This window comes from Bos taurus, unplaced genomic scaffold (genome assembly GCF_002263795.3).
Source record: "Bos taurus isolate L1 Dominette 01449 registration number 42190680 breed Hereford unplaced genomic scaffold, ARS-UCD2.0 ScbfJmS_511, whole genome shotgun sequence".
In the NCBI taxonomy this organism is placed as follows: Eukaryota; Metazoa; Chordata; class Mammalia; order Artiodactyla; family Bovidae; genus Bos; species Bos taurus.
Window position 1 is genome coordinate 183,146 of NW_020192288.1, and position 17,787 is coordinate 200,932.

At 45.9% G+C, this 17,787-nt stretch overlaps 1 protein-coding gene and 1 long non-coding RNA gene across 5 annotated transcripts in view; one reads left to right on the plus strand and one right to left on the minus strand.

The window, feature by feature from the left end:
• LOC100336029 (small ribosomal subunit protein uS12) overlaps positions 1–1,007 on the plus strand; it is a 35,932-nt gene extending 34,925 nt beyond the window's left edge. The window contains exon 4 of one of the 2 annotated variants that reach the window (XM_059884519.1): positions 324–596. In XM_059884519.1, coding sequence (XP_059740502.1) covers positions 324–373 — 50 coding nt within the window. In that variant the 3' untranslated portion in view covers positions 374–596. Of the gene's footprint in view, positions 1–323 lie in introns of both variants that reach the window. The other variant, XM_059884518.1, reaches the window with a different exon arrangement.
• The window catches only part of LOC101909825 (uncharacterized), a 120,034-nt gene that overhangs the window by 7,817 nt on the left and 94,430 nt on the right, over positions 1–17,787 (minus strand). The gene's annotated exons all lie outside the window — the stretch shown is intronic.

Below are 17,787 nucleotides of genomic sequence, written 5' to 3' on the forward strand. Positions count from 1 at the left end.
AGAGGCTCTTTAGTTCTTCTTCACTTTCTGCCATAAGGGTGGTGTATTTTTCACTCTCCTCTTTCAAGTTCATCAAGGGGCTCTTTAGTTCTTCTTCACTTTCTGTCACAAGGGTGGTGTCATCTTCATATCTGAGGTTATTGATATTTCTCCCAGCAATCTTGATTCCAGCTTGTGGTTCATGCGACCCAGCATTTCGCATGATGTACTCTGCATATAAGTTACGTAAGCAGGGTGACAATATATAGCCTTGAGGTACTTAAGAACCCCATGAACAGTATGGACAGTCTGTATGTGACTTATTTCTCTTTCTCTCTTTGCAGATTGCCGTTTTAAACTGATATCGAAACATCCTATGGACATCAGGCGATGACCAGGATAACTGGGCTCAAATCGGTGTTCACCAGGTTCAGAAGTAGGCTCTTCCCTTGGCAACAGCTTCCTCCACACCTCCTGTCCCACATCACAAAATGAGACAAAATAATGAAGTATTTTCAGAGGAAATGCATTTCCCGTATAGAAATCATCACAGGTGTTCGTTCTCAAGAGTGTGTGAGCTCTTTCGCTCAGGCCCGTGGCGCCAGCAGGATGGGAAGCTCCGTAGCCACCGACGAGACCAGAAGTGGCATGATAAGCAGTACAAGAAAGCCCATCTGGGCACAGCCCTGAAGGCCAACCCTTTTGGCGGCGCTTCTCACGCTAAGGGAGTTGTGCTGGAAAAAGTAGGAGTTGAAGCCAAACAGCCAAATTCTGCCATCAGGAAGTGTGTCAGGGTTCAGCTAATCAAGAATGGCAAAAAGATCACTGCTTTTGTACCCAATGATGGTTGCTTGAATTTTATTGAGGAAAATGATGAAGTTCTGGTTGCTGGATTTGGTCGCAAAGGTCATGCTGTTGGTGATATTCCTGGAGTCCGCTTTAAGGTTGTCAAAGTAGCCAATGTCTCTCTTTTGGCTTTATACAAAGGCAAGAAGGAAAGACCAAGATCATAAATTTTGATGATGAAAGCACGATAGTAATAAATTTTCCTATATCAAAAAAAAAAAAAAAAAAAGAGTGTGTGAGTTAGACCTTGATGTGACATAGGAATAAGTACATACTTTTAATAAGCTCCTTGAGTCCTGCCTTGGTGTGCAATGCTTTTGAAAACTTTTATCTCCTGAATCGACCAGTACCAGTGTATAGTAATTTAAAAACGAAAGCATCTTTGGTTGTCTGATTTCCTGGGCTATAGCTGATCCTGGGCAGTAGACCTCTGCTGAGGTCAGAAATTTGGATATATGATTAGTTAGGGGTTTCCATTTGTATTTTGATTGTTGTTGATTAGTCCCTAAGTCATGGCGCATTCTTTTGTGATCCCATGGACTGTACCCACCAGGCTTCTCTGTCCATGGGATTCCCCAGGCCAGAATACTGGAGTGGGTTTCCATTTGCTTTGTTAGGGGATCTTCATGACCCAGGGATCAAACCCCAGTCTCCTGCATTAGCAGGTGGATTCTTTACCGCTGAGCCACCAGGGAAGCCCTTGTATTTCCAATACCATTGCCTTATATTTGACACACCTCTATTGGGTGTATTACATACGTCTATGCGCCTGTGTGTTAGGGTTGCTTTGCTTGTTTGTTTTGTCAGAAACAGAAAAGTGAAGTGGCATTGCTTGCTTAAGTCTCTCAGGGAATCGGCAATAGTAAAAATGTGTTAAAAAAAAAAAGTATTTCAATATCTTAAGGAGATGAAATTCCACAACTCGCTATGAAGGGGTTTAGTCTCCTACCTAGAACGTACTGACATTCAATGAACACTTTCATGAGTGGTCACTTTAGGAAAGAAGTGGTTCTACTCTTTTTAAGTGATTATTGGCTACATTTAAAATTATGCTTGAGATTGTGTGAAATAGGTAAGTAAAACTACAGATCCCAGTGATCCATTTTCTTTACCCTGCATGTGGGTGCCATACAAACTCAGTGTAAACCATAAGTTTCGATAGAGCCAACATGCCCTGCACGGACATTTTGTTTATAAAGTGGACAGACTGTATGTGCTAACAGGAAATCTATACTTTGTTCAGCAGATTATTTATCTAATAAAGGAGGACCTAGAGTCAAGGGAATGTGTAACGTGGTGATTGTGAGCTAAAATAGGTGACAACATTGAGAGAGTGGTATTATGAACAGTGCAGAAACCTTCACATTTCAACCCACACAGATGAAAAATGGTCAGAACCACTACCAAGCAGTGTGACCTTGAGTAAGATGCTCACCCTCTCTGATCCTCGGTTCCCATGTCTGCAAATGGGGACAATAATATTCTATGTTATCCCGCCCCCAGGCGAAGCCCATTCCTGACCCTCTGATCCCAGCCTCCGCTGGCTCCTGAGGCCAAGGCTCTCATCACACTTGTGTCACCATTGTCTTCATTCTGGCTCCCTGCCCACCCCATGGTGAGCTCCTTGAGGACCCTCTTGCTGCCTGAAACGTTCTTGTGCCCACAAAGTCTGGAAAGCACCAGTCTGGGAGTCTGGTGCCCCACAGGTGCTCAGAACACGTTCACCATCTGATAAGTGATGATAAGGTGAGGTACACAGAGCAGTGCAGCTGCTGATACGTTGTCAATTTGTTTGCTGCAAACACAATACACGAAAAAAGTGGCTAGAGCAAACCTCTTGACTCAATTTTCATAGGCCCAGGGCTGTGTCTGTCTTTTATTCCCACCTTGTCCAGAACCTTATTGTACCAGAGTAAAACTCGCCTTTCCCCTTCCTAGTGCATCACCATCAAGCAGCTGTTTCTCAACTGAATTGCCAGTGAGTGAACCCTGAAAATTCTAGGCTCACATTTCTGTTCCTTTGAGCGGGTGATGGGCATCCTGTCTTCTATCCCCACTCGAACAGGAGTGTCTAGTGTCCGTCCCTTCCCACTTGGCTTCCCATTTGTTCTATAAATTGGACAATCCGTTACCTCCTGAGACTGAGTTCTGTCCTAGGCTATGGCTGCTTTCGGCACTGTGCTGAGGGCATTGATGACCAGGTGGGCGCTGGGGGGATACTTGTTGGATGAATTCAGCTCGGACAGCCATGCTACTTTATTTCATGGGTGAGAAGTGTAACTTCCACTCATTCTGCCGTTAGCAGGATGGACGCTTTGAAACTGCTGATCAGTGTCCTGGGCAAGTCCACAGGAGCCCTGTCACCCTGCTCTCCTCTCTTCCTCTTGCTTCCATAGCTTCTTCTACTCCGTACCTTTCCCGTGCCCTCCTCTGTGCTCCCACTGCTCTCCGTGTACATGGACACTGTGCTTGAGCCCATCCATTCCCCTGATTTCATGTTGTGTGATTGTCAGTTACCTTTCTGATTAGGTTCTTTGAGCAGTTTTCTCTTTACTCACAGTCCAAGGTGGATGCCGCCATACAGTAAGCATCATGGGTCTCCTTTTATTCTTTTTCTTTCATTTTCTCCTTTTTTTCTTCCTTTTTTCCCTTTTATGAGGAAACAATACAGTGTGTGGGTATGGACACTAGCTCTGATTCTAGACAACTTCCTTGCACCCAGTTCTCCCACTTCTTATCATCACATCTTAAGAAATTAAATTGGCTCACTGTGCCATTGAAGCCTCACCTGAAAATGGGTGAATTATTCTGAATAATGACATGAACTGAGCAGGTTGTATTTGTGAGTATGGAATGAGGTTAGTAGAGATGTGCTGGCATATTCCCTGGTGTAATGACTACTGAGCTTCAAGGTCACATTAAACATCTGTGTCCAGGCCTAGAGGCTCCTTCCTTCTCAGCCACAGTCCTCGAGCTTTTCCCTCACAGCTAGATGCACCCTCACCAGGAGGCTGGCTTTTCTGTTACACCTGTCCCACCTGGAAACCACTCACAGACTTCATCTTTTGTTGCGTTCATCATTCTGTTCCTGGTAATGTTGTCCTCAGATGGATTGAGGCTCCTCCTAGTGCAAGGGGAAACCCAGGACTGAAAATAAGGGTGTGACGTTTCCATGCTCCCCCATGGCATGGGAACTCTCTGGGACCTGTGCCCAAACTCCTCTCCCCATATCGTCTCCCCCCATACCAGTGTTCACAGTTTACACTCAAGCTGGGTTCCAGTGCAGGCCCTACCAGCCCAGGCAATCTCCTTCAGCCTCAAATTCCTTATATTTAAAATGGATATAGGTCCACTTGTTGGTGAGGTTTCTTGGGAGACCTGCTGGGGATCACAGATGTAAAACATCTAGCACCCATGACCTGGCAGGTGGAAGGCACTAAATAAATGGCTGTGTCCTATATCTGTCAGCTTCTTTAATGCACAGCATCTGGTGTGGAACAATACTGTGTCTCAGCCAATGTTTTTAGATTGGACAGAGAAAGATGTGACATACTGGGGGTATATTAGGCTTCTCCAGAGTAACACAGCCAATAGAGAGAGACTTATTTTAGGGAAATGGATCATGGGCTTGTGGGTGCTGACAGTTCTGATGTCCTTTGGGCAGGTCGGCTGGCTGGAAATCCAGGTTGCACTCTAGAGACCCAAATCTGCAGAGCAGGCCAGCAATGTCGAGTCTCATGCAGGGTTTCTCAGGCTGTAGTCTTGAGGCTAAATTGTTTCATCCTCAGGAAGCCTCAGTCCCTGCTCTTAAGCTTTTTCAACTGATTGGATGAAGAAACTGCACTCCCCCCCTCCCCCGCTTCCCCATTATGCCAGGTAATATAATTCCCTTAAAGTCTACCTGGAGAAAAGTTATGACCAACCTAGACCGCATATTAAAAAGCAGAGACATTATTTTGCCAACAAAGGCCTGTCAAATCAAAGCTATGGTTTTTCCAGTAGTCATGTATGGATGTGAGAGTTGCACTATAAAAAAAGCTTAGTGCCAAAGAATTGATGCTTTTGAACTGTGGTGTTGGAGAAGACTCTTGAGAGTCCCTTGGACAGCAATGAGCTCCAACCAGTCCATCCTAAAGGAAATCAGTCCTGAATATTCACTAGATGGACTGATACTGAAGCTGAAACTCCAATATTTTGAACACCTGATGTGAGGAACTGACTCATTGGAAAAGACCCTGATGCTGGGAAAGATTGAAGGTGGGAGGAGAAGGGGACAACAGAGGATGAGATGTTTGGATGGTATCACCAACTCAATGGACATGAGTTTGAGTAAGCTCCGGGAGGTGGTGATGCACAGGGAGGCCTGGCATGCTGCAGTCCATGGGGTCACAAAGAGTTGGACATGACTGAGCAACTGAACTGAACTGAACTGAACTGAAAGTCTATTGATCAAGTATCCAAGTACCTTACTCGCCCGCCATCTAGTGGCTAACATCTGAAAAATGGGGCACCAGAGCCAAGCCAGGATGACTTTTACTTCATTCATCACAGTGGGGAAGCAGTACACTGAGACATCACGTCCCAAACAGAATCTCTGGCCAATGGGCTGTCTCTCTAGCTTTACTCATCTCAGGTAAAATCTGTTCCCTGGCCTCAGAAGCCATATAAGATAACGAAGGAATGTTGAGGCAGTGGTGATTTAAGGAGAGATTTGGTATGATATCTTTTTTCATTTGGGCCCAGTGACTGCAGGGAATGAAATGGGGTGGGGTGGTGAAGGAAATGAGATGATGAATTCATTGCCCCAGCCACCTCCCTGCCCCCAAGTAGCCGACTTCAATAGGTCTAACTGGTATTAATGCCTTTGTGTATAGGCTCACTATTAACACCACGTGTGTGGTTTGAGAAACTTGGTGGGCAAAGCAGACAGCATGGCCAAATATTCATTTCTCAGAGTGGATGGAGGGAGAAGAGAGAAAAGAATGTTGATCCATGGGTTACTTGTGAGTCAGTTTCTAAAATCTCACTATTTCTTCACAAGGTGTGTGTGAATTCTTTTGTTTATCTGAGAATTGGCTTTCTAGGTGAAGAAATATCATTGTGAGAGACTCCTTGTGACATGTGAAAAGTGGTTGGGAGTGAATTGGGTTGAGGTCATTTTCCAAATGTTTCACACCAAGTGTTTGTTTAAGGGGACAGCAGTGGCCCTGAAGAACTGAACTAAGTGGTTGAAATACAGGATGAGTTACTGAAATGTGAAGAGACTCTTTCTGGGATGTGTGTTCATCCTAGCCTGTGGTCACAGGCAACTCACAGGATTTGAACCGTGTCTTCCTAATGTGTTTTGTTCCCTGCCCTTAAATGTGCTGGAGGCTGCAGTTCCGGTTACTAAAGTTCCGAAGTAAGTTCTCTGAGGAAAGTAGTTTCTAGAAACAAGAAGTGCCTGGGAAGCTGCTCTAAAGTTTTAATATAGCCTGTGATGTAAATTTTGTTAGCTTCACCCAAGATATGATTATTCAAAGAATATAGAGATGCACCTACTTCAGTATCTACCACCGGATTTTTCAAATGAACATACAATAAGATTGGCCTGGTTTTCTTTCTCATTTCTTTCTTTATTGTGGCTGCACTGAGTCTTTGTCGCTGCACGAGGGCTTTCTCTAGCTGTGGAGAAGGAGCACTACTCTCTAGCGGTGGTGCACGGGCTTCTCATTGCAGAGACTGCTCTTGTTGCAGAGCATGAGCTCTAGGCTCGTGGCTCCAGTAGTTGGAGAAGGCAGGTTCAGGAGTTGTGACACACAGTCTTAGCTGCTCTGTGGCACGTGGAAACTGCCTGGACCAGGGACTGAACACCTGCCCGTTTCATTGGCAGGTGGATTCTTTTTTTTTTAATAATTAATTTATTTTAATTGGAGAATAATTCTTTACAATATTCTGATGGGTTTTGCCATATATCAACATGAATCGGCCACAGTTATATATATGTCCCCTCATTCCGGAACTGGGGGTCCCACCTCCATCCCCATGCCCTGCTTCATGCATTGAACTTGTTCTGGTCATCTATTTTACATATGGTAATGTGTATGTTTCAATGCTATTCACTGAAATCATCCCACCCTTCCCTTCCCCCACTGAGTTGAAAAGTCTGTTGTATAGGTCTCTGTCTTCTTTGCTGCCCTGCATGAAGAATCGTTGCTACCGCCTTTCTAAATTGCTTTTTGATGCATTAATATAAGTATTTGTCTTTCTCTTTCTGACTTACTTCTGTCTGTATAACAGGCTCCAGGTTCATCCACCTCATTAGAACTGATTCAGCGGTGTTCCTTTTCAATAGCAGGGTAATATTCCATTGTGTATATTTACCACCACTTCCTTATCCATTCATCTGCTCATAGACATCTAGGGTGCTTCAATGTCCTAACTATTGTAAATAGTGCTGCAGTAAACATTGGGGTACATATGTCTCTTTCAAATCTGGTTTCCTTGGGGTGTATGCCCTGCAGTGGGTCGTATGGCAGTTCCATTCCCAGTTTTTTAAGGAATCTGCACACTCTTCTCCATAGTAGCTATACCAGTTTGCATTCCCACCAACCGTGGAATAATGTTCCCTTTTCTCCCCACCCTCTCCAGCATTTATTGTTTGTAGACATTTTGATGATGGCCATTCTGACCTGTGTGAGATGATACCTCATTGTGGTTTTGATTCACATTTTTCTAATTATCTGTGATACTAAACATCTTTTCATGTTTATTAGCCATCTGTATATCTTTGGAGAAATGTCTGTTTAGGTCACTTGCCCACTTTTTATTGGGTTGATCATTTTTTTGATATCGCGCTACATGAGCTTCTTTTACATTTTGGAGATTCATTCATTGTCAGTTGTTTCATTTGCTATTATTTTCTCCTGTTCTGAGGGCTGTCTTTTCACCTTGCTTATAGAATCCTTCGCTGTTCAAAAGCTTTTAAGTATAATTAGGTCCCATTTGTTTATTTTTGTTTTTATTTCCATTACTCTGGGACGTAGATCCTAGAGGATTTTGCTGTGATTTATGTCACAGAGTGTTCTGCCTATGTTTGCCTCTTAAGAGTTTTATAGTTTCTGGTCTTACATTTAGGTCTTTAATCCATGTTGAGTTTCTTTTTGTGTATGGTGTTGGAAAGTCTTCCAGTTTCATTCTTTTACACATAGGTGACCAATTCTCCCAGCATCATGCATTGAACAGACTGTGTTTTAGCTATTGCATATTTGTGCATCCTTTGTCAAAGACAAGGTGTTCATAGGTGCAGGGATTTATCATTGAACTTTCTGTTTTGTTCCATTGATCTATATTTCTGTCTTTGTGCCAGTACCATACCATCTTGATGACTGTGGCTTTGTAATATAGTCTGAGTCAGGAATGTTGATTCCTACATTACACTCTTCTCTCTCAAGATTGCTTTGGGAATTCGGGGTCTTTGGTGTTTCCATACAAACTGTGAAATTATTTCTTGTAGTTCTGTGAAAAATACCATTGGTAGTTCGGGATTGTGATGAATCTACAGATTGCTTTGGGTAGTAGAATCATTTTCACTATATTGATTCTTCAATCCAAGAACATGATACATTTCTCCATCTATTTGTGTTATCTTTGATTTCTTTCACCAGTTTTTTTTTATATTTTTCTGTATAAAGGTCTTTTGTTTCTTTACGTAAATTTAGTCCTAAGTATTTTATTATTTTTGTTGCAATGGTGAATGGGATTGTTTCCTTAATTTCTCTTTCTGATTTTTCATTGTTAGTGTATAGGAATGCAAGGGATTTCTGTGTATTAATTTTATATGGCAGGCGGATTCTTAACCACTGGACCACCAGGGAAGTCCTGGCCTGCTTGTCTTTGGGTGTGAAGCTTTCTGAGCTCTGACACACGGCAAATTCCAGTGATCACCACCATGACCAGGAACAGGCCACGTCCATCACCTTGAAAATGCCCAGGAGCTGCCACTTTCTCGTTTCTCCTTCCACACCTGAATTCCTGACAAAAGGATCTGTCTGCCTTCACTACATTTTGTCCTTTGCAATTTTCCAATTCCTTATGTATTCTGAATATAAGACCTTTCTCATACTTGTGATTCACAAACATCTTTCCCCTAATAACAAATAGCTTCCCTTTTCATTACAGGAGACAGGAGTGATGAAATCTACTTTTCCTCCCCACCCTCAGAGCTCAATGTTGTGTACCCAGCAAATGCCCATGAGATTCTTCAGAAGTGAAAATGAATTCTGCTGTCTGCCCATCTGTCTCTCAGGTAGTCCCCAGAGCTATAGTTCTCATCTCTGATCCCCTACCTGAATGGGAAATATAATAGAACTGTCTAAGGACAGGTGCTGTATCTTTTGCTGTGTTTTTCCTCACACTAGTATTTCCATTATCAACCAAGAAATGACCCGCAGTCTGTTCTCAATATAAATCTGGTCAAATATAGAGCAAATGAAAAGTACCTGATTTGTTCCAGGTGCTTTACTTTATCATTGTGTTGTGCCATGATACTGATACAGTACATGAATTGTTTTCTGTGTGGCACCCTCCCTTTTCATTTAGCATCTTATTGTAATAACTATGTTATTATACATTTTAAAAAGTTTTGTAGGCTATTTTACATTCATTTTGGGCTTCCCTGGAGGCTCAAATGGTAAAGAATCTGCCAGCAATGTGGGAGACCTCGGTGCAATCCCTGTGAGACCCAGGGTCAATCCCTGGGTCAGGAAGATCCGCTGGAGAAGGGAATGGCAACCAACTCCAATATTCTCGCTTGGAGAATCCCCATGGACAGAGGAGCCTGGTGGGCTACAGTCCAGGGAGTCTCAAAAATCAGACAGGCCTGAGCGACTAACACTTTCACTTTACCCTCATTCCCATTATTTTATTGCATTCTTCTCTTGGGGATAGGAAAGCATCCTGCAAACCAGTGTGCAAAATACAATCTGACAGACTTGAGACCTGAATGGAGGGACTCTCTTGGAGGAACCCGGGGAACCTTGGCAGCTGATTCTTCCTCTATGTGCCACAGTTCTCAAAGGCAAAAATGAGGGCAGTAATACCACCTGCTTCTTGGGTAGTGTCCAGCATCTACGCAGCAGGATCTTAGCTTGGCACTTGTCCCTGTCATGTTATTATTGTAGGTGGCTCGGATGGTAAGGAGTCAGCCTGCAGTGCAGGAGACCCAGGTTCAGTCCCTGGGTTGGAAAGATCGGCTACAGAAGGAAATGGCAACCCACTCCAATATTCTTGAATGGAGAATCCCATGGGCAGAGGAGCCTGGCAGCCTACACAGTCCAAGGGGTCTTAAAGAATCTGACAGGACTGAGCAACTTCCATTTCCACTTCACATAAACATTTTCAAGTCAAAACTCACTGTCATAATAAAGGTCTTTTTAAATACAGCATTTCCTCTAGGATCAGAAGCAAGACAAGGGAGCTCACTCCCGCCTCCATTATTCAATATATCAGCTTATATTATTTTATTGTAATTTTAAGTGTCAATGGGTTTGTTCAAAATTTCCACAAAGGGCTGTCTGAAGGGCTCAGCTGCAGTTTGAACCAGCCAACCCCTGCAAGCAGAGAAAAATACAACACTTCTTGTGGCAAAAGGCTTCGTCGCGTTTTTTTCAATGGCGAAGGGCGGGGGAGAAACGGAATGGCAATACTTGGAGCAACACTGCCCCCTGCAGATCACAGAAACCAAAACGCCACAAGGCCGAAAGAAAATCCATCCTTTCTGTTGGGTTTTCGCGCAGAGGACTGGACAGCGTGGACGCGGAAGTTGAGGGGGATGCCCATGAGGACCAGAGAAAGGAAGGGATCTTCTCGAAGGGGTCCGGCCAAACCACCCGTGGACCGCGGGCTCCTCTCCACTGGCCCAGGGAACCAAGGCAACACAGGCAGGAAGTCAGGGAATCCGGGAAATCCGGAGCTTGGTGGGCGGGGCTGCGCGCAGAAACCCAGTGAGCCCCGCGCCAGTCTCCTGGTCCGGGTCGGTTGGGAGTTTTCTCTTGGACCTTGTTTCTAAGTCTTCATTCACTGAGCAACCTGACCGGGTATGTCCGGGTCCTGTCGCCCACTGCCGAAGCCCCCAAAGTGCGGGACCAGTAAAAGTCCCCTGTATTTCTCCTCCCGCCCACCCCCGGCCTGTGAACGCGTTCCTCCCGTGGTACACTCACTGTTCTCTCAGCCCTCACTCTTCTGATCCGTCCTCATTGCCCACGAGGCTCACCCGGTCATCCTGGAGACTCTCCGTCCTCTTCGATGTTTCCCTCCTCCTCACCGGAGCATCCCCCTGCCCATGGTCCCGCCCAGGGCATCAGGAAAGACCGCGCCCCTCATGCTCTCCTGTTTCTAGCCTTCCTCCCTCTCATCACCCTCAACATGATGTCCTATCCTCCAGCTCCCTGGCTCTAGTGCCAGTGCACTGATACCAGAACCTCCTGGAAACCCCACCTCACCTACCACATGTCCTTCAACACTACCCGCCAGGCCCCTCCTGGATCCGCTGAGCCAGGGCTGGAAGCTGTCCCCGCAAACACATCTCTTGTGCTCCTTGCACCCTCCTGCCTACCCATGTCCTGCCTGTGTCTGAGCACTGGAGCGTTGAGGAGCAAACTTTAGAACTTTACAGAAGTGTTTTATCTTAAATCCGTGGCCAGAGAGGAACTGCTGTTTATTTTCACTCTCACCTACCTACACTACTACACTACACAGTAGTGACCTTCCTCCATCCTAATGACCACCAACCCCACCCGGCAATAATTCTTGGAGAAGGAAGAAGCAATCCCGTGGGATATCTCAAGTCTCCCAGTCCCAAACTCCATGTTTCTGCCCTGGCAGTCAGCTGCCCCTCTGCACGTGTGCTCCTGACTACACCCAGCCCCTCACCTCTGCTCCGGATCCCATGCCTTGCACCTTCCCAGGGACTTTGCACCTGCAGTTATCACTCCTCTGTCCTGAACCAGAACCTGTTCCCTCTTCATCCTGGCATTCCACAGCACAGGGGGAAACCCACCATCTTCCACCCTGTTCTGCAGCTCCTGGCACATTACCGGTTGCCCTTCAAAGCAAAACTGCTTCAAATTCTGCTGAGATATTGTCTCCTCAGCCCCCTTCCGTGGAGCTTTTGTCCCAGTCACTCCGCTGTAACTGGCCTCGTCATGGCCATCATTAATATCCATACTTCCTGATCCCACAGACACTCTTCACTGCTCACCTAAGACAACATCTCAGGCATCTTTGGCATATTTGACTCTTGTGTTCTTTATCCCTCTGTTTTTATATTTCAGGGGCGTGGGGCGTATGTGACACCAAAGTATCCTAACTGAACTCCACAAGGTACACGTTCTACACTGTGCCCCCTTTGACCTGGGTATTGTATGGGAAGTCTTGGGTCAAATGAAAGACAAGCCAAAGGAAAGAGCATCCCAGTCACAATGGGGAATGGCCCACAGAGGAACTGGCAGGCAGAGGTGAGAGAGCTCAGACAAGGGAGGTGTGACAAGAAATGAACACCAGGGACAGGAGGGTTCCATCCCATTCACACTTGGGACTCCAGGGGCACAGTGTACAATGACCGAACGGAGTCTTTGGCAGAAGGGTGGATGCAGTTTAGGAATTTCATTTTCTGGAGCTGATCTTGGTTCCTGCTGCAGTGCAGGTGAGATCCAAGGGAGGGACCTGCATCACTTTAGGGAGAAATGTGGAAAGGGACTGAATCCAGATGAAGCCTAAGCAGGCAATGGGCTAGGGGACCTTGCGGCCGAGGAGTGGACGTCCCCGCCCAGGGATGGGCTGGACGATGATGCCCAGATTCAGAGGGGTCTGCAGATACGAGCAGGGTGGCTGAGGCTCAGTCAGCCAGGGAGCACTGGGTCCACAGCAAGAGGAGGGAGACAAAAATGCAAGTTCCACCACCCCCACCATGGGCGGTACAGGTCAGCATCAACAGCTGGAGCCAGGAGAGGACAGTCATTTTTCCCTCAGGGAACACTGAGGCCTCTGTGAGGAACAAACCTATGCTGTGTTATAGACTCCCTCTCCCACATGACTGCGAGCCTTTAAGTGACATATACCCTTGCTCCATCACTGAAAGAAGTAGAGAGCATTTTCACCAGAATAGACTGAGCATTTGTATCTGTGGATATTCAGTTGGTTGCATGCAACCACACTTTCCAAGTCAGAAGCAACTTCAGTTGGGTTTTCCCGTTACTAACCAGTATGAAGGGTGAACACTCATGAGGAAGATCAGATCATCCAGGGAGAAAAAATACATTAAAGTGTCCGTGGAGTCTAAGGAGCATACATTGAAACTGTGATCTCAGCAACCCACGTCCCCCCACCACCAGTGGGGCCCAGAGGGAGAGGAAGGAGGTCTTCCTGGAACTCCACTGCTGCTTTGAAAATACCACACTCCCCTCTCAACATGAATACTCACCTGTGAAGGTCATTCCAATTCTCCATTCTGTCTTCGAGTCAACAGTCCTGATGATGCTTGTTGAACTGGCGTCCTGGTCTTTTTGGTTTGGGGAATAGAAAATAGCATACCCTGCAAGCACACAGGCCTCTACTTCCAATACCCTGAGTCTTCGATTCCCTTCAAGCCATGCTTCTTGAAGGTATAGACTCCAGGAGCATCCTTATGTGGTTACCTCTTGATGCCTCCTCTGAGTGCCCATCCACAGAACATCCCCTTGCTAACGTATCCCAAGAGCTCCATGGGCCAAACCGTAGTACCCAGTGCTGTATTGTCCACAGGCACATTCCGTCTTCAAAAACACTTTCTTTGGTCAGAGTCTGTGACAGCAACCATCCTGGTTTTCCTCCTCCCTCTCAGTTCATTACTTAGAAATCTCCTTATTGTCCATTTACTTTGCTGCTGCTACTGCTGCTAAGTTGCTTCAGTTGTGTCTGACTCTGTGCGACCCCATAGACGTCAGCCCACCAGGCTCCCCCGTCCCTGGGATTCTCCAGGCAAGAACGAACATTGGAGTGGGTTGCCATTTCCTTCTCCAATGCATGAAAGTAAAACGTGAAAGTGAAGTCGCTCAGTCGTGTCCGACTCCTAGCGGCCCCACGGACTGCAGCCCACCAGGCTACTCCGTCCAGGGGATTTTCCAGGCAAGAGTACTGGAGTGGGGTGCCATTGCCTTCTCTGATGACAAACCTAGACAACATATTAAAAAGCAGAGACATCACTTTGCTGACAAAGGTCTGTAGAGTCAAAACTATGGTTTTTCCAGTAGTGATGTACAGATGTGTGAGTTGGATCATTAAGAAGGCTGAGTGCCAAAGAATTGATGCTTTCGAATTGTGGTGCCAGAGATGAGCCTTGAGAATCCCTTGGACAGCAAAGGAGAACAAACCCGCCAATCCTAAAGGAAATGAACTCTGAATAGTCACTGGAAGGACAGATGCTGATGCTGCAATACTTTGGCCACCAGATGCGAATAGCTGACTCATTGGAAAGGACCCTGATGCAAAAAATTGAAGACAGGAGGAGAAGGGGGCGACAGTGGGTGAGATGATTAGATAGCATCACCAACCCAATGGACATTAATTTGATCAAACTCAGGGAGATAGTGTAGGACAGAGGAGCCTGGCATGCTGCAGGCCATGGGTAGTAAATAGTTGGACACGACTGAGCAACTGAACAACCACCACCACCTCCACCTTACCTTTGAGCTTCCCTAAGCAGTACTCTTGCCTGGAAAATCCCACGGACGGAGGAGCCTGGTGCGCTGCAGTCCATGGGGTTGCTAGGAGTCGGACACGACTGAGCGACTTCACTTTCACTTTTCACTTTCATGCATTGGAGAAGGAATAGCAACCCACTCCAGTGTTCTTGCCTGGAGAATACCAGGGATGGGGGAGGCTGGTGGGCTGCCGTCTATGGCGTCGCACAGAGTCGGACACGACTGACGCAACTAGCAGCAGCAGCAGCAGAAGCTGCCAGAGCCCCACTCCCAACAGGGCTAAGAAGCTTTCTGTGTCTGTCAGTGGTAAAAGCTGAGACTTATGTCTTACACACTCAGTGCCCCCTGCTTAGGTGATGATGGGTCCTTAGAATGCTCATCACTCCCTCCCAGAGCTCAGACCAGGGAGCCTTCTCACGACAGTAATGGAGCAACTACCCTGGTACAGAAATGGGAGTTGGAGCTGTTTACCCCCTCTCAATGTGTTTCTCCCTTTACATTCACTTGCACATTTCTTCTTGAGTCACCGAATCCAACTCTGCTCATCCCCAAGTGGTTACTGTAAAAAGCTGCACCTGTATCTCTATCAGGGCGGATGCATGTATCCCCTGCACTCTCTATTTTCTTTCTCTCCCTTCAGAATCTCTAGACTCCCAGACACCACCCTCAAAAGGGGCAGTGATGCAGGGGAGGTTGTGACTCTCATCCACAGCCTGGGTCAAAGCACGGCTGTGTTATATATAACCTCTTTCCCTCTTAGAATGAACCTTATCTTCTAGCTTTCCTCCTGCTTCTTGGCCACCCTGCTCACCGTTTTGCTTTGCTTTCCCCTTAGGTCCATTCCCTGTGTTTCTCCTTTGCACTTCTTTTCTGTTTATGTGTCTGTCTGGCCCACCAGTGTGATATTCCCATCATCCACCTCACATCACTGGTCTTGTTATTTCAAGCATTGCAGACACGTCCTGAGACATGCTAGTAAACAATGTGTGTGTACTCAATGAAGGAATATTTTTAATGAGTGACAGGAAAAGGATCTCCTCCATGTAGGAGTCAGTATATAAGTGTCATATTTGTAGCACGATACCTAGTCTTGTGTGTTGTTCCAGACACTGTAGGAGTGTGACTCTGTCTTGGTGCCCTGGTGCCCTTGCATGTCCCCACTTAGGCTACGTAGACAAGGCTAAACTGCAGGCTGACTTGAACCTTGTCAGAGAACCTCCTGATTGCTCTTGCAGCAAGGGGGGATAAGCAGCCTGATGAAGAGCTGCTATGAGCCGTTTCTCAGCTGCCTCCTCATCCAGCTGGAGGTGACACCCATAGGGCACAACTGCGGGCTCCTTCCTGGCACAGACCCACCACCTGTAGTGCCTTTACTGAGGCCTTCCAATTCAGGGGCAAACCATGGGACTAGGGACAAGGCAACTGACACCAGGGTCACATTGCTTCTGCACTGTCTGTAAGGTAGAATCTGAATCCATTGGGGTCATTGTCTCCTTACTGGCCAAGCCCGTAGAAGGTGACAAGCCAAACTAACAACTGCTACGGTGCCCTGAGGCCCTGTAGCTCCTGTGCTGTGACTTAGGGACGGGCTGCCTGACTACATGACAGAGTCTGGTGTTGAGTTGTGTGATGTTGCGTGACCAGAATACTGGCTTATTTTCTTTGTCATCACACACAGCAAGGAGCACCGTTTTCACTACATACTATGACTTAGGGTAGCCTTGTCAGTCCTCATTAACAAATCAACCTTAGAATGGATGCCATTGTCTGATACCAGCTATTGAATCTGCTATTGAATCAATATATTTATTTAGACAAAATATGTTTCTCAAGTCCAGTTCATTTTAAAATTTAACATTATATCTATTTGAAATACAAAATCTGTATCACTTGTGAGAGAACTGTAATTGTAAAGGTAAATGTTTAAATGAAAAAATGGAGTAGAATAAGCCAAATCCATTTGCAATGTAATGCCTATTGCACATGTTATCTTGTTTATTCTTCATAACAAATATTTAGTGTAAAATTGTAATTTCCATTTTAGAAATGGGGAACAGATCCAAAGGATGTAAATACCTTTCTCACCTTCACTCAGTATGTGTCAGAGCCAGTACTGATACTCTGAGTTATGTCACCGGGCTGTGCTTAGTCGCTCAGTCGTGTCCGACTCTTTGTGACCCCATGGACTGTAGCCTGTCAGGCACCTCTATCCATGGGGATTCCTCAGGCAAGAATACTGGAGTGGGTTGCCCTGGCCTCCTCCAGGGGATCTTCCCGACCCAGTGATTGAACCCAGGTCTCCAGCACTGCAGGCGGATTCTTTACCATGTGAGCCACCAGGGAAGCCCAGTCATGTCATGTCATAGCCAATAGGGAGACAGAGCAGATAAGACTCAAGTCATTTTGTCTCACGAAGTTCCCCTCATTACTTTCCTTTTCTTCTAGCTAGGATCTAATCTTGTCAGACAGCTCCATGACCTAGGGGCTTTTTCACATACTTTTTGGTAAGATGGGATACTCTTATTTAAGTCTCATGGTAGATTTGAACCTCCCATTTTCAGTCCTTTTAGACCTGCGTTTTCATACCTCTGTAAGGGCACAACAGCTGCTACTTATAATCCCTTGTTATTCCTTAAGCAGAGTGCATTCTGAATAGGTCCTTTGTAGCAGAAATATATTTTTTTGCTGCTGTGAGGATGCAGATGGGGCCTCAGATAGGTAAGCATTTTGTTATTATGTAATAATAAGAATAGGGGGAATCAGACAGCTGGAGGACTTCCTGTAGCTCAAACGGTAAGAATCTGCAGGAGACCAGGGTTCGATCCCTGGCTGGGAAGATCCACTGGAGAAGAGAATGGCAATCCACTCCAGTATTCGTGACTGGAGAATTCCATCACAGAGAAGCTGGCGGCTACAGTTCGTGAGGTCGCAAAGAGTCAGACACGACTGAGTGATTCACACACACACACACAGACACACACACACAGTTGGAGGGCTTCTGAGATCTGGTGACTATCAAGCCAATGGAGGACGTCAATGGAGAGAAAAATATGTTTGTGGCTGCTCGCTCCCTGCACCCAAAAAAACTTGGAAGGCAAGTCAGAAGTGTGTGAAAGATATGGTGTGGCATTTGCCATGGAATTGACAGCAGTTTTTTTTCCTGTCTCCCTACAACTTTGACAATGTTTCGCATTCCATTTCTCTATAGGACAATACATCATATTAAGTTTTAAAAAATGTTTCC